The sequence below is a fragment of the Myotis lucifugus genome, unplaced genomic scaffold, assembly GCF_000147115.1.
Source record: "Myotis lucifugus unplaced genomic scaffold, Myoluc2.0 scaffold_12, whole genome shotgun sequence".
Lineage (NCBI taxonomy): Eukaryota > Metazoa > Chordata > Mammalia > Chiroptera > Vespertilionidae > Myotis > Myotis lucifugus.
In genome coordinates, this window is record NW_005871060.1 from 1,001,681 (window position 1) to 1,016,741 (window position 15,061).

The window sequence follows — 15,061 nt, forward strand, 5'->3', positions numbered from 1 at the left end:
TGAAAGAAGGGGGGGTGGAGGGGTAACCACCTCTGATTAAACCTGGACATGGGCAACTAAAGAGGAATGGAACCATTTCAAAGAAATGGAAGGCAGGAAGTTTTCATCCACTCATCAGAAATTTACTGAGCATTTTCTGTGGGCCGGGCACTTTTTAAGCACTAGGGACATATCAAGAAACAAAACAGCCAGAAACCACTCCCTTCATGGTGCCTTAGATCCTGGGAGAAAAGGGGAGGAGTCAAATAAGAAACCTAACAAATGAGAAAATCCTATAAGATGTTAGGAGGTAAATCAGTGCTATGGGAGGAGAATAGAGCAGGGTCCTAGCAGTAGGGGTAGAGGGCCTTGTGGATTACACTCAGAACTGAGTGTCAAGGAAATGAAATTTCTGCCCTTTTATTGTGAGGCAGCAGCAGTTTAGAAGAACCATAGCTTATGTCTCGACTCCTTCTAAAGATATGACATGAATTAAAATGTGTGCATGGCTATCTGTGACCCTTCTCAGCATCCCTCCCCGCCACCATCTGGTTGGATCCACCACCCTTGGTGGTTATCACAGAGGAGAAGTGAGATGTGTACCATGCACAGGCCCCCTGAGACCTCAGTGACTGGCAGCTGAGATAGCCCCTGTCAGGTTACAGTGAGATTCCGGAATGCGGCAGCACTTGGCTCTAATTGGCATGCAGCTAGCAGCTCCCACAGAGAGGCCATTGACTGAAGGTGTCTGTGGCCAGCATGGTGCCTGAGATTTGAGGCTGGTTACAGGAAACTGATTTTGCAGTGACCATGCGTTCGTGTAGAAAACCTTGGGTCTTTTCCCCCACCTTTCAGTGTGTGCACTTCGCTTTGTTTATCACTGAATTTGATTTATCTCCACAAATGCTTATACTTGACACAATGGATGTAAAGATGAATAGGACACAGCCACTGCCCTGAGTGGGAGACAGATAGGACGACTGATACGTTACACAACACATAAAATGCCAGTACAGGGAAGGGAGCAAAGCACTGAGAAAGTACATAGAACAAAACAGTTACCTGTGCCTGGGGAGGCAGGAAAAAGTCTAAGGGAGTGACGTTGGAGTTGGAACTTGAAGGGTTAGTAAGAGTTGCTGTGAGAAGAGGGAAAATGGCATTTCTCGCAGAGGGAAGAGCATGGACAAAGGGTGGGAAGCAGCCAAGGGTGGTTGCCTCTGGCCTTCTCTTCTCTCTAGATGGTTTCTTATTAAGCCTTCCTGCCATGGTTTTTTTTAAAAATATATTTTATTGATTTTTTACAGAGAGGAAGGGAGAGGGATAGAGAGTTAGAAACATCGATGAGAGAGAAATATCGATCAGCTGCCTCCTGCACATTCCCTGCTGGGGATGTGCCTGCAACCAAGTTACATGCCCTTGACCGGAATCGAACCTGGGACCCTTGAGTCCGCAGGCCGACGCTCTATCCACTGAGCCAAACCATTGCCATGGTTTCATGTTAACCTGGAATGCATGCAGAGGAGTGTTTCACTGGTCCAGAAGTCGAATTTCTGGCAAGCCTCAGCCTCTCTAAAGATGGTTCTCAAACTTTAATGTCCATAGACTCACGGGGAGGGCTTGTGAAAGCACAGCTTCCTGGGCAGCCACCAGAGGTCCTGCTGGAGGAGGCTGGTGAGGCCGTGTCTTCGCATTTCTCACTAGCTCACAGGCGATGCCACTGATGCTGGGCCAGGGGCCACACCTGGAAAACTGCTGCTCTACGTTAGTGTGAAGCTGGAAGTAAGAAAGAGATGGTCAGGGGGCGAATTACTGTCCCAAGGCACAACATTTAAGGACTCTTCCCTTTGCTCTATGGGTATTAAGAACCGAGTCTGTCTTATGCATATGAAACTGGCTACCTAGGTTTAGAATGCAGCTGATCAGAAGAATGTTTTTATAAAAACATTAGAAGGAGCAGCTTAAACTTCTTACCAGCAAGACTGGAAGGAACAGAATAATTATATTGTTAAATATAAACTCTAACAGCCTGGAGTCTACATTCATTCAGTACCAGCACAACCAGGACAGGAATCCACCTTGATTACCTCTAGGCACCACTGTGCTCCAGTGCAATGCAGGAATAGATGTTCATGGTGATAGCCTGCCCGCACTGACAGCTTGTTAATTTGCATACCGTCTATTTGTTTTAAGAAGGAAAGGAAGCACAGAAGAACAATTTCTGTGGAAAAAAAATAAAAGGTGTAGTTTTAAAAATCGGAAGGGTTGATGCTGAGAGCTTCCGTGACAGATTCACTTGAGTGGCTTGTTTTCCAGTGACAGAAAATAAGTCATTATTTGGTTTGCATATATTTATAGGCATTATTTACTTTATTCATATTATTTCTGACCTAAATAATGAAGCCATATTTATCACATTACTGGTAATCAGTGAGAAGAGAAAATAAGAACTGGAAGGACGTATGGCCATTTCTTCTGGAAACCCTAAACTGTGTGTCCTGGGGATTAGACTCCTCTATGCATCTGGTGAAAAGAGCTATCAGATTTGAGGGGTAAATTAAAGAAAACTTATGTCATTGAAGAAAAAAATATTTGTCTTGAGTTCTTAATTCAAACAAATGATAAATAAAACTTTTTAATTCCTAGTCTTTCTGTTGGGAGGTCAACAAAAATGACACTGTCTACAATTCAGAAAGTCAGTGGCCTTTTAATATATGGCCTGGCCTTTGCAAAGGGCTATGAAAGAAGGAAAGAGAAGGCCTTGCTGCTTTCAGATCTCCTGTCTCTACTTTCCTTTGTTGATATGTCTAGGGAATGTTTGAAGACACAAGGGTTTCCTTTTTTTGTTTGTTTTTTAGAAGAAAATGTGATAACAATTTGAAATCAATCAGAGAGACTCAGACAAGTAAGAGGCAAGTCATCCATCATGTAGACAGTGCTTACTCTTCCCCTGGGTCTTTTACGGTCTGTGCGGTTGGGATGAAAGGAAGAGTTAGCTAGAGCCAGCACTTCCTATGGAGCTCCGGATGGTCCTTGAGCATCTCAGTACCTGAATGGCACCTGGACTCCGGATGGTCCTTTGAGCCTCACAGTATCTGAATGGCACCTGGACTCTGGATGGTCCTTTGAGCATCACAGCAGCCCTGGTGGACCATCCCAAAGACTGAACTCTGATCCATACTGAGGTTTCCTTAAGGAACTGAGAGGTCAAATGAAAACATGCTTAAGGAGATGTTCCTTACATATAAAGGTATATAGTCAACCTTTCCTTATGTAGAGAAAGAGAGTTCCTCTTGCAGGATATGCCAAATAGAGTGGTCTTAAAATGGACTAAAGCTTAAGGTAGAACATTTGCTATTGTGTCATTACTTGCCCCAGCACTTATTTTATCAAAGATTTCTAACAAAACAGCCATGAATTCTGTGCTATATAAAATAGTGACGTTCTGAGTGCTTTCATGCATATTACCCCATTTGATTCCCTGTGGAAACTGCAGGGCAGCTGTATCCATTTATAGATGAGAAATAGTGGGGAAATGGTGATCCAACCCCAAGTCTTCCAGTTTCTGGTCTTGTGTTCCTTCCATACCCCAGCCTTTATCCTCACCCATGCTTTCATCTTTTGCTGATAATGCTGTCATGTTTTCCAGTTCAGCCTGGGAATCGGGGATTGGTGGAGCAAGGTAAAAGTTCTCTCTTGTTGATGCAGGTGATCGTTTTGGCCCTGGAACTACTAGTGACCCAGAGGCATCCTTCCCAATTCAAGATATTCTGGAAAACTACATTTACTATTTTCAGAGTGTTCATGAAAGCATTGAGCCCACTCATGATATCTTTAGTTTTTATGTAAGTAATGGAAATAGTCGTTCGGAAATCCACAGCATCAATATCACCATCGAGGTAAGGACTTTGGAGAAGTTGGGCCTTTGACCATAATATCCCACCGTGAAATAGCTTTATATAAACTGAAAAGCAAGGGAGATTGAATTTGACCTTCAGTTTTAGAGGTTAATTTGAAAAAATAACCCTAACCTACTGAAATTTATAGAATTAAGGCTGGCATTTGGGGATGGTCTGACCTAGAAATCTAAACTTCCATTTCAGGGTAAAATCTATTCGTTCTGTGTGAAAACAGTTTGTGGGGGTCAGACAGATAAACCTGGCTAATCTCATATTTAGATGAAAACTAACATATGCCAATTTCCCCCTGAAATTGTTCTATGTGCATATTTGCTTTCTCTTAAGTTTTTAATGCATTTATTCATTAAATTATAGCATCAAAGAACTATGTTCCTTGATACTGCATTTATTTTCACTGGAGCACTCCATAGGCTTACTCTAGCAGGGAGAGAGAGAAAAAAGATAAAAACAGAATGGAATACCCTCTACCTTGAGCAAATAAAACAGATGCTACCCTTAGTACCCTTCAGGGACAGTGATGGGGGTGGCGCCGGCATAAGAGCAAGGAGACAACTTTAAAAACCCACACTTTCAAATGTGGTGTCTTCCTACAGACACTATGATATGCTTAGGGTTTTCTAAGACAGTTCTGATTTCAAATAGTGTGTCCTTTTATCCCCCAAATCTACTTGTACTTGCCTAACCACATGTCCATTTTTTTTTTGGTCTGGAAAATATGATCATTGTACATATGGAAAAGATCTGAGAAGATTTGGGTAGAATGTCCTCCTGTTTCTGTTTCTTTTAAAGGGGACATTTTGTTTGTGTGACTTGCTCTCCTTGGAAACTAGCCATTTTGATTGGGAATTAAACATAGTGACACATTAAATGCTATTTTGGTAGTGAAAGTTGGTGCACCAATATTACTTCCTCTGAATAATGTGCATTTTCCCTTCTTAAACCGGCATCTGTATGAGACCTAATATTCTGTGCTTTAATCAGAGGAAGAATGATGAGCCTCCCAGGATGACTTTGCAGCCCCTGCGCGTGCAGCTGAGCTCGGGAGTGGTGATAAGCAATTTTTCTTTGAGCTTGCAAGACCTGGACACCCCAGATAATGAGCTGATTTTTGTATTGACAAAAAAGCCTGACCACGGTAGGACACAACTGCTGTATAAAGTTCCTTAATTGAGGTGCCCTATGGGTTATTAGAATAAACACATAGATTCCAGCTGATTGTTTCTCTGCCTTGCCTGTATATCATTCATTCTTTGCATCTAAATACAAATCAACATCACAGCTAGCTGACAGCTAACTGATATTCTTTGGACTCACAGAAGACACCAGTTGCTCTAAAAGCCTGAATCCTGGGTAATTGGTGTTTCTGAAATTCAGTTTCAGCTGTTTTCTCACTTTTCTATGTAACCTCAGACAAAACAGGTTTCAGAAGCTGCATATTCTCTTCTCAGAGAAAGCACCATCGCTTGGTAATCTGAGGCCATCTTATGCAAGGAACAGCCTTGTTATTAATTGCAAATGGTGTTCATTTCAGGTTAAAGGCATGGTAGATGTCTTTATGAACTTTTGCACACACAAAAAGTCACTTTTCCTGATTAAACCAGAGGTTTAAGTCAGTCTTCTACCTAATTCTTTCCTAAGCGCCATCCCCCTGTATTAGCTAACGCTGGAATTTTCATCTCCCAAGGGTCCATCCTAACATCCGTTGGTCTCTTAAAGATGAAACTGTTGTTGTTGATGGAGGGTTACTTGAAGAGGCTGTTCGTCGCTGCATTTTATCTTGCCTTCATTCATTTTTACTTTCTTTAATGAAGCATGTTAACTGTTTCATTGTGGTACACATGACCCACGAAAACAGCAAATTATGTCTCAACCCAAAGATGCTTGGCGCCTTTCTGAATTTAAAAGGAATTCAAAACACATCCTTATCTCCTATCCCAGATGCCCTGGGAGGAAGGCAGTGAGTGAAGAGTGCTATTTTCACTTTGCATAAGGGGAAAATAAGGTTTAGATAATGAAATGAGTTTGAATTCATGGAGTGGGATTTGATTTCTAAGCCATTAGATTACCACATCCATTTGTGTCTCCTTAAGAGATTTTAAGGAAAAGTGGGGCTTTATCTTTTTTATTTGTAGAAAAGGCCACAGGGAAGCACCCTGTGCTTATTTATAAGATGCTAAGTTTTTGGTCACTTAGGTATGTGTCACCAAGAGCCTCTGAGGTGATTGACATTCTTCCAGGGTCATTCTGGTTGACACAATCAGGCAGTGTTTTGGTGCCATATATATTCTTACCTTTGCCTCTTTGTTTTTCTTCCTTCCTCAGGTCACCTACGCCAGAGGCAGACTGCTTCTGAGCTTCTGGAGAATGGGAAGATTTTAGACCAAGGCTCCTCCTTCACTTACCAGGACATCCTGGGCGGGCTGGTGGGGTACACGCCTGGTGGGCCCGGTGTGGAGGTGGATGAGTTCTGGTTCTCTCTCTCTGATGGACTCCACATGGACACAGGGAGGATGGAGATATACATTGAGCTGCCTACGGGTGATGCCCCCCACATGGCTGTTAACCGAGGCCTACAGCTCTCAGCAGGTACCAGAGGGATGGAAGAGAGTGGTATGGTTCTTTGTCAGAGTGCAAGTCTTTCTTCCACGTTAGCTCTGTAGGAGGTTATGAGCTAAGGGTTCAGAACTCAGGGAGACTGGAGTTGGGGAGAACTGTTGCTTTAGGGACGCTGACAGTTGTGACAAATGTGAATCTCTGAAATTCTTTGGGCCAGAAGCCTTTTCAGAATTTGAGAAAAGATTGAGAAGAGTTTATAGTATTTCTAAAGGCGAACATTGCCACTGCCCAACCAATCCCACATAGAAACAACAAAAGAAATCCAGTAGGATTTTCAACATGCTTATTTAAAAAAAAATGGAATGGTGGGGCAATTGGGAAGCTGTCATTCACTAAAAAGATTGTGCAAATAATTGAGACTCATTTGCTATGGTAATTTTTATACATACAGTTTTGTGTATACATATATAAGCAACCCCGAAGAACCTGTTTCACTTGTCGGTCTTAGAGTCAGTTTGCATTAGCATGTTAATTAGGGAGTGGGCCTTTTACCCTCAGAGCAGCTACATTCCACTGGAGTTCTGTTAGTCTCTTCTTAGTTTCCCATGTATTCTGTAGTAAAAATAATATAATAGTACTTGAAAATTTGGAGAGCTGGCCGGTGTTGCTCAGTGGTTGAGTGTCAGCCCATGAAACAAGAGGTCACTGGTTCGATTCCTAGTCAGGGCACATGCCTGGATTGTGAACTCCATCCACAGTAGGGGGCATGCAGGAAGCAGCCGATGGATGTTTCTCTCTCATCGATGTTTCTATCTCTCTATCCCTCTCCCTTCTTCTCTTTCTAAAAATCAATTTTTAAAAAACAACACATTTTAAGAAATAAAATTTGGAGATTCCCAAAGGTCCCAAGTATTAGGTCTGGGATTTAACTTTACCCCATTTACAAGCAGTTTAGTTAGCCTGCTTCTATTTCATGGGTGCTAGTGGAAGACACAAGATTCCTGGGTCTGAGACAGAGTGCTCTGTTACTCACAGCACAGCAGGCAGCATTGCCATCGGAAGTTTGCTTTGGTTCTCTCTGCCCTCCACGTCTTGTGATGGTGCAGAGCACCCAGATGGACACCTTCACGCGCAGTGGGATGCATTTCAGTAGAGGAGCACTGAGCAATATGCAAGCCTGATCATTGTCCCAGGGGAAGGCATCACCTCATCTCTGAGAATGGCCTGGGTAACAGTGGTCAGGCCTTGCATTCTTTGCATTCCCCAGCAGGAAATGCAGGGGCACTTGGGGCCCATGGTGGACTGTCTCTCCAACACCTGGGTGACTAGGATCTACTTTACCAGAATTTACTGTTTGTAATATGAGAAATCAGCTGAACAGAAAAGCAAGGGCGAGGCCCTCAGAAGAGGTGTTTCCCAGGAGCCAGTGCCTTGCCTTCATCCCCAACAGCTGTGCAGCCTCACAGGGCCCAGCGCTCGGCTCCCCCTGCTCTGTCACCTCACCGTATCTTCTGTCTTGAGGAGCAATGCTTTTGACTATTTGGTCTGAGATGGCAACCAGATATGTTTGTGAGTTTATGATTTGGTGATCCTCAAGGCAGTAAATAAATTAGGTCCAAGCAGGTTTTATTATAGGGTCAACTAATAGGTTGTGGAACTAGAGCAAACATAGAGAGTGAGAATGGATCAGGAGAGAAAGGGGGCTCAGACTTACACTCAACGGCTGACAGCAAATGGGGAGGTTGGAAAATTAACATTTATTGAGATGGAAACAGAAGGGCAAGCATATTCTATTGCCTAGACCCAGAGCCATCTCCTGAAATCATTTGACGTCCTATTCAAAGGCAATGATGGGGAATGACCTGCGTCTCCTGTTCTCGCCCAGGGTCTGCAGCACGCATCACAGAACAGCACTTGAAAGTGACAGACACGGACTCAGATGAAAGTCAGGTGATGTTCATTATGAAGGAAGATCCTGGTGCTGGGCGCCTGCAGACAGTGAAGCACGGCAACCTGGAGCAAATCTCCGTCAAAGGCCCCATCCGGAGTTTCACGCAGGCTGACATCAGCCAAGGTCAGCCAGGGGTCCTCAGCCTACCCAGGCTTCCTCAGACTCCACCCACAATAGCGAGTGGGAGTTAAATGCCTGGTAGCCTATGGCAGGCAACTGTACACTCTTTGTTTTGAATAAGAACTGAGTTATAGCTCCATTTATTCTTTCTTGACTCCTCAATTTTTTTAAAACTATCATTCTTGGCTAAAATGTGTTCATCCTTTGACATAGCATTGATGAAATTTGGGGCTGTTGTGGAGGGGGAAAAATCATTTGACCGTCTGTAGTGCTAAAAAGTGTATGAGAGAGAGGGAAAGGAAAAAGAAGTGAATTGGGATGGATTTGGGTGAAAATTATGCCTGCCTTAGGTGAACAATTTATATCTCTTTTCAGCTCCCCGAAGAGCGCAAGTTAATGAACTAAGCAAAATGGAAGGGCATAAATCGAGGTGCCTAGGGGAGATTACATAGCTCATCCCTCCTCCAGGAAATGCTGATGTCATGTAAAAGCATAAATGTTAAATGCTACGCAGTTACTGCACAGTGCTTTCAGGGGTAAAAAAAAAAAAAGGGGGGGGTGTTACATATTGTGGGGGAAAGTAATCCAACATCTTGTGGTGATGTGCAATTCCATTTCGAGGTGGAAATATGCCCCCAAGGAGCATAAAATAAGGGTCCTGTCCATGTACTCACACGTAAGTGGTAGCAGCCTAATTCTCATTGGACCTGTCTGTACTTTTATAAAGGGGGCAGAATAAGCAAAGGGATGTCATTCCTTAATTACTCCTTGCATCAGTGTCTCTTTAAAAATGAGACGAGGCCCCTCTTCCCAGAGATCTGGTTATACTTGCATTGCTGGGTACTTAGAAGTGAAGTTGCGGGTTCACAACAGTATGACACATTGCACTTCCCCCTTTGGATCCATTTGACTTCTGTGTAGAGTTTATTTGTTTTGTTTACCTATTTACTTGTTGGTTGGTTATATTTCATGTTGTTCCAAAAATGATGTAAGGCTGTATTGGGAAGTGGAAGTGATGCTTTCTAAGAGAATGTGGGCTGAGCGCTGCAGCCTCTTCTCCCGTGACATGGGTATATACAGGGTCACACCAGTGACATGGGTATATACAGGGTCACACCAGTGACATGGGTATATACAGGGTCACACCAGTGACATGGGTATATACAGGGTCACACCAGTGACATGGGTGTATAACAGGGTCACACCAGTGACATGGGTATATACAGGGTCACACCAGTGACATAGGTATATACAGGGTCACATCAGTGACATGGGTGTATTACTGGGTCACACCAGTGACATGGGTATATACAGGGTCACACCAGTGACATGGGTGTATTACTGGGTCACACCAGTGACATGGGTATATACAGGGTCACACCAGTGACATGGGCATATACAGGGTCACACCAGTGACATGGGTATATACAGGGTCACACCAGTGACGTGGGTGTGATCAGCGCACATTTTCCACATGGGCAGTTTTGCTGATCGAGTTATACATGAGACTTCCTCAGACTCTTTCCCAAAAGCCGAGCCCCAGCTATAAGCAGTGCTATTTCAGGTGATTTTAACAGGAGGAAGCCCAGAGTGGGAGAGGAAATGAAAACTTTAGGTTAAAATGTCAAAAATAATGTCCAAGTCAGGAGAGTGTTAATTGGTATGGATACCAATCGAATTACCACCTCACACTTCAGAAATAAGAGCAGAAAGCATTAATAGCAAATCTTGATTTTTGTTGTTGTTGTTCTTTTTACAGGCCAAGTAGAATACAGTCACAGAAAAGGAGAATCTGGTGGGAACTTTGACTTTAAGTTTGATGTGGTTGATGGAGAAGGCAACAAATTGATCAGCCAGTCATTTTCCATCATTGTTTTGGGTAAGGGGGCATCGGGTCTCTAAAAATACATCAGTGGTTCTGAAGTTAAAGAATCTATACTGTGATTACCTTGAGGCTGAGCCTTTCCTTTACCCAACCAGTAAGGAAATCTGAGATCATGTCCCTACTGCTGTGTGAAGCTCTGGCTCCTTGGGACTCTCTCTCTCTCTCTCTCTATCTCTCTCTATCTCTATCTCTATCTCTATCTCTATCTCTATCTCTATCTCTTTCTCTCTCTCAGAGCTATTCTGATCTTACCCCCGGGCACCAGATCCAGAATTGAAGAAAGGAGGCTAAAAATATCCCATTTCAATCATTATTTCTAATATTTTCAGAAGACAAATCCCCACCGGTCATCACCACCAATAAAGGAATGGTCTTAGATGAAAACTCAGTGAAGAAAATCACCACCCTGCAGCTCTCTGCCACGAAAATCACCACCCTGCAGCTCTCTGCCACTGACCAGGAGAGCGAGCCAGCAGCACTAACCTACAGAATCACCAGACAGCCCCAGCTGGGCCACCTGGAGCATGCAGGGTCACCAGGTAGGCCTGTCGATGCTTCATTAAGCCAGAGTTGGCATTTAGTCCGTGTTGGGGTGGACTAAAGAATGTATTCACTGCCTCAAAATTCTGCAGTGACTTCCGATTGCCTATTCAATTAAATAGGAATTATCTCAGATTTGAAGACCCTCCCTAAAATGCCCGTTTACCCATGACATACCCCTAGGATACATATCCCTAGAATCTATGAGTATTTATTTTCTGCATCACTAATCTTGACCATTATATACTGCCTTGCATTATATTTAGCAAACGGTAGGTGCTCACTGAAAGTTGAATAAACATTTGCAATCTTATAAAGCAAACTTGTCTTTATAACTAGATTGTCAATTTCTTAGGGCAAACACTGCACCCTGTTCTTCTTTTAAAGTCTTTGAGCACCTGGCCTGGTGTGGATGCATTGTGCTTAGAATTTTAATTCAGCAAAGAGCAAGTGAGCATGTGTATTGAGCAAGATTCTAGTTTAGCTGCTGGTGGTAAAGAAAAAAAAAGGTAAATAAAATACAATTCTCCCCTTCCAGAGTTTTCTACTGGGTGAGATAAGGAACTTCTTCCCTGCAGATAACCATAACTCAGGGAAGACTATGGCAGGTGTTTAAAGAACTGCATAAACCTGTTGTCATAAGAGTTCAAAAGTGGGAGAGGCTACATGGGGTGATAAGGTGCCTGGCGGTGGCATTTGGAAGACAGAGTTTGGGCGGACAGAAATTGTGCTATTTCCAGAGATGGGGACAGCATGTGGACACATTAAAAAAAATGACTGGGCTAGTTTAGCTAAAGCATATGCTCTGAAAATAGAAATAGATGGTGCTCATGGGTAAACTGACATTTTATGGAGGGTTTTTAAATCTGAGATAATTCCTATTTAATTAAATAGGCAATAGGAAGTCACTGCAGAATTTTGAGGCAGGAAAGGAAGTGAAATTTATCTGGAGTCCAACAGGATGAACAAAAGAAGGGAAAAGGAGGCAGTGACCGTGGGTAGGAGATTCACATTTGACCAGGTGGGAGCTAGTGAAGCTTCACCCAGGGGACAGTAGTAGGACCAGGGAAGAGGAGATTACTGTATGAGGGAGTACCTGGTACCTACTAAGTATTCACTGAGCAACAGCTGGGGAAGGAAGGAGAGAAGGAAGGGATTTCAGGGAGAGAACCGATGGAACATGCCAGTGGAAGGAAGGTGAAGGACAAGAGACACTTGCCAAATAAACAATCTAAAGGTTGAATTGTCTTTATTCTGTACGTCATACAGGATAGAGGCAGCTGGCAGGATATTTAGATCCTCATTGCTTTTCTTTGTATTTTAGGCTACAGAGTCTTCACTCAACCAGGGAAATAGCAAAACGGGGGAATTACTTGCCCTGATGGTGCTGACCATCTAATGCAGGGAACCAGAGAGTAAGCAGTCAAGCAAGAGAATACATCATATATCACTGGTGATGCGTGCTGGGGGGAAAACAAGGGCATCACCAGGATGCACAGGGAGCAAGGGGTGAGGGAGGGCCCTCTAATAAGAAGATGGTATTGGAACAGAAAGTGAGGGTGCCAGCCAAGCTGGCAGATAAGGAAAGAGCACCCCAGACAGAGGCATCAGCGAGTGTGAACAGAAAGTCAGGATCAGCTTGGCACACCAGGTTCCAGACACAGCAAGGATACCAGTGTGCCTGTGGCAGTGAGTGAGGGTGAGGGCGGTGGGAGATGAGTTCCCAGAGCTAGAGGCTGATGTGGCAGACCATGTCGGGGTCCACAGTGATGCTAGAGGAAGGGGTGTCATCTGTGTCTGGTGGGAGGGCTTGGGGAGGGGTGGACAGACTGGCCAAAACCCTAATGCAAATTGAAGCAGGTGGCCTACCCTTTGTGGCCTAATTCCCCAGGGAGTATGCAGATCAGCACTTCTAAGACTTTGGCTGCATGAGATATTGGATAACTAATTCAGGAGCTAATTGCTTCTGCCAGAATCCTGTCAGGTTGCTGATTGTTTCTCTCCAAAGATGAAAGGGCAGACTCTTGGCTGTTGTGTTGGGCAACTGCATGCTCACTGCGCGGGGCTTTGAAAGGCTCTGAGCCTCCTGCAAGTCACTGCCAGTGCCCAGGGCTGGTAATCACAGCCTCGCTCTTCTCTGCCCCCAGGCTCTGCTGAGTCCTGTGTGAGGCTGCTCCAGATTCACCTTTTTGGTGTTTACAGTATCACCGTCACTGAGCTTGAATTCTGTCCGCAAAGACCACGCCAGTATGGCTCAGGGAGCGGCCCGTAGGTGAACACACTTCTCCCTCCTCTTCTCAAAAGGAGGGAGATGTCGTGCTCTACCTGGGACTCTTCCTTCACCTGCCCTTTTCCTCCAGGTTTGATTTCCTAGTCCAGGTAGTCTCCCAACCCAACCAGTTTTTCTTAATTCACCTGTTTCTGGTAACTCTTAAGTAAACCAGATACTGGATGCAGTCCCCTCCCTGCTATTCTTGGGGGCTCACACCATTGCTAATAGGGCAGGATTTCCCTGTCCCTCCCTCATTACAAATCCCATTTCATCAGCATCCTCTCCTTCCCTGTCTCCCCTAAATGAGAATATTTTCATGCATTTGATTCTTTCTAAATGTCAAAAGTCTCCCTTCAGAGGAAATCTATGTTGCTGACTTACCACCCTCTCTTAAGGCAGCTGACTACAGCTTACAGAGCAGCAGCACCTGCCCTGACCAGGTGACTTAGTTGGTTGGAGCATCACCTCGTACACCAGAAGTTGTGGGTTCAATTCCCGGTCAAGGCACATACCTAGATTGTGGGTCCAATCCCCAGTCAGGGCATGTACAGGAGGCAAGCAATCGATGTCTCTCTGTCTTTATCTTCCTCTCTCTCTTTCTTCCCCCACCCCCCACCTCCTTCTCTAAAATCAGTAAACATGTCTTTGGGTGAGGATTTAAAAATTCTTTTTTTAAAAGAGTAGCAGCACCTCACCCCATTTGTCTCAGATGGTGAGCATGTCTCTGCCAGGAGTTGGGGTTGGGCTGGACCTGGTCTTTCTGAGAGGAGCAGAGCATCGTCTAGGCCAGGGTCTGTAGTGCAGGCGCTGAGCTCTCTTGGGACCCATGCCTCGTGCAGTGATCACTTGCCACTGGTGTGGCAGACATCCTCCTGATGGCTCGCTGTGAAGTGGACAGATTCTCATGCCGCCTTTCGTGGCCCGCCCATGGTGAGCGATTGCTCTCTGTAGATAGACGGGAAAGCTGTGCAGAGCCTCTTTCCTTCCCCTGAGGCGATGTCACGAGCCATCTGCCTGTGCCAACTGTGGAAGACAGACACCAGAACCAGACTCCGAGGATCTGGGAGTCTAGTCCCACAAGTGCTCTGTCCAGGTTGAGGTGGCCACAACCTCACATCAGGGAGACAAAAGATTCTCTTTTTCCTGGTAAATCAGAGAAAGGAATTAAATTATTAGGGCAGAAGCTAGGCTGCTGGAATAAAGAGACTTCAAAATACAGTGCCTGAAGCAAGAAGTTTTCCTTTTCAGAAAAATCGAGAGGCAGGTGGCCCAGGTGGCTCAGTGATCCCCAACATGAGGCTCCCATTTCTACTCTAACAACTACTGCAGTTGTGTCCTCCCCACACCAGCGGTAAGCGGGGAAGGCCAGGGAGCCCACCTCCATCTCCTTTTAGGGGTATTACTAGAAGAAAGCATCACTTTTGGTCATAGCCTAGTGGCAAGAACAGTCACACCCAGCTGTGAGGTGGCTGGGAGATGCAGACCCTACCTGGGGATTCAGTTGCTTAGCTAGCAGTCAGGAGTTGTATTTTTAAAGTAGGGGAGGAGTCTATTAGAATCCAGCAATTGCCAGCACAGCACTGGTTCCCACCTTTATGTTTCAGAAGTTGTCGGCATGCAAATGAATAGGTGCAGGTGTATGTTAGTAGCTGTGATAGCAGCAAGACAGAAGACAGTAGGAGCCAAAGGACAGCCAGTGCTACTGAGAGAGGGGTGGGGTGAGTCAGGAAAGACTTCCCAGAAGTGATCTTAAGCCAAGGTATGCTTTGGTTTTCTCTTAATGTCAGCCTTTCTCAGTGTTATGACTCCCAACCAAAATTGTCTTAGTTTGGGTTCTCCGT

At 44.6% G+C, this 15,061-nt stretch overlaps 1 protein-coding gene across 1 annotated transcript in view; it reads left to right on the plus strand.

Moving 5' to 3' along the window:
* The window catches only part of FRAS1 (Fraser extracellular matrix complex subunit 1), a 268,392-nt gene that overhangs the window by 183,001 nt on the left and 70,330 nt on the right, over positions 1 to 15,061 (plus strand). Inside the window, 6 exon segments of the mRNA XM_023750302.1 lie at positions 3,685 to 3,875; positions 4,878 to 5,031; positions 6,219 to 6,482; positions 8,338 to 8,526; positions 10,283 to 10,402; positions 10,738 to 10,947. Of these exon segments, the coding sequence (XP_023606070.1) occupies positions 3,685 to 3,875; positions 4,878 to 5,031; positions 6,219 to 6,482; positions 8,338 to 8,526; positions 10,283 to 10,402; positions 10,738 to 10,947 (1,128 nt within the window).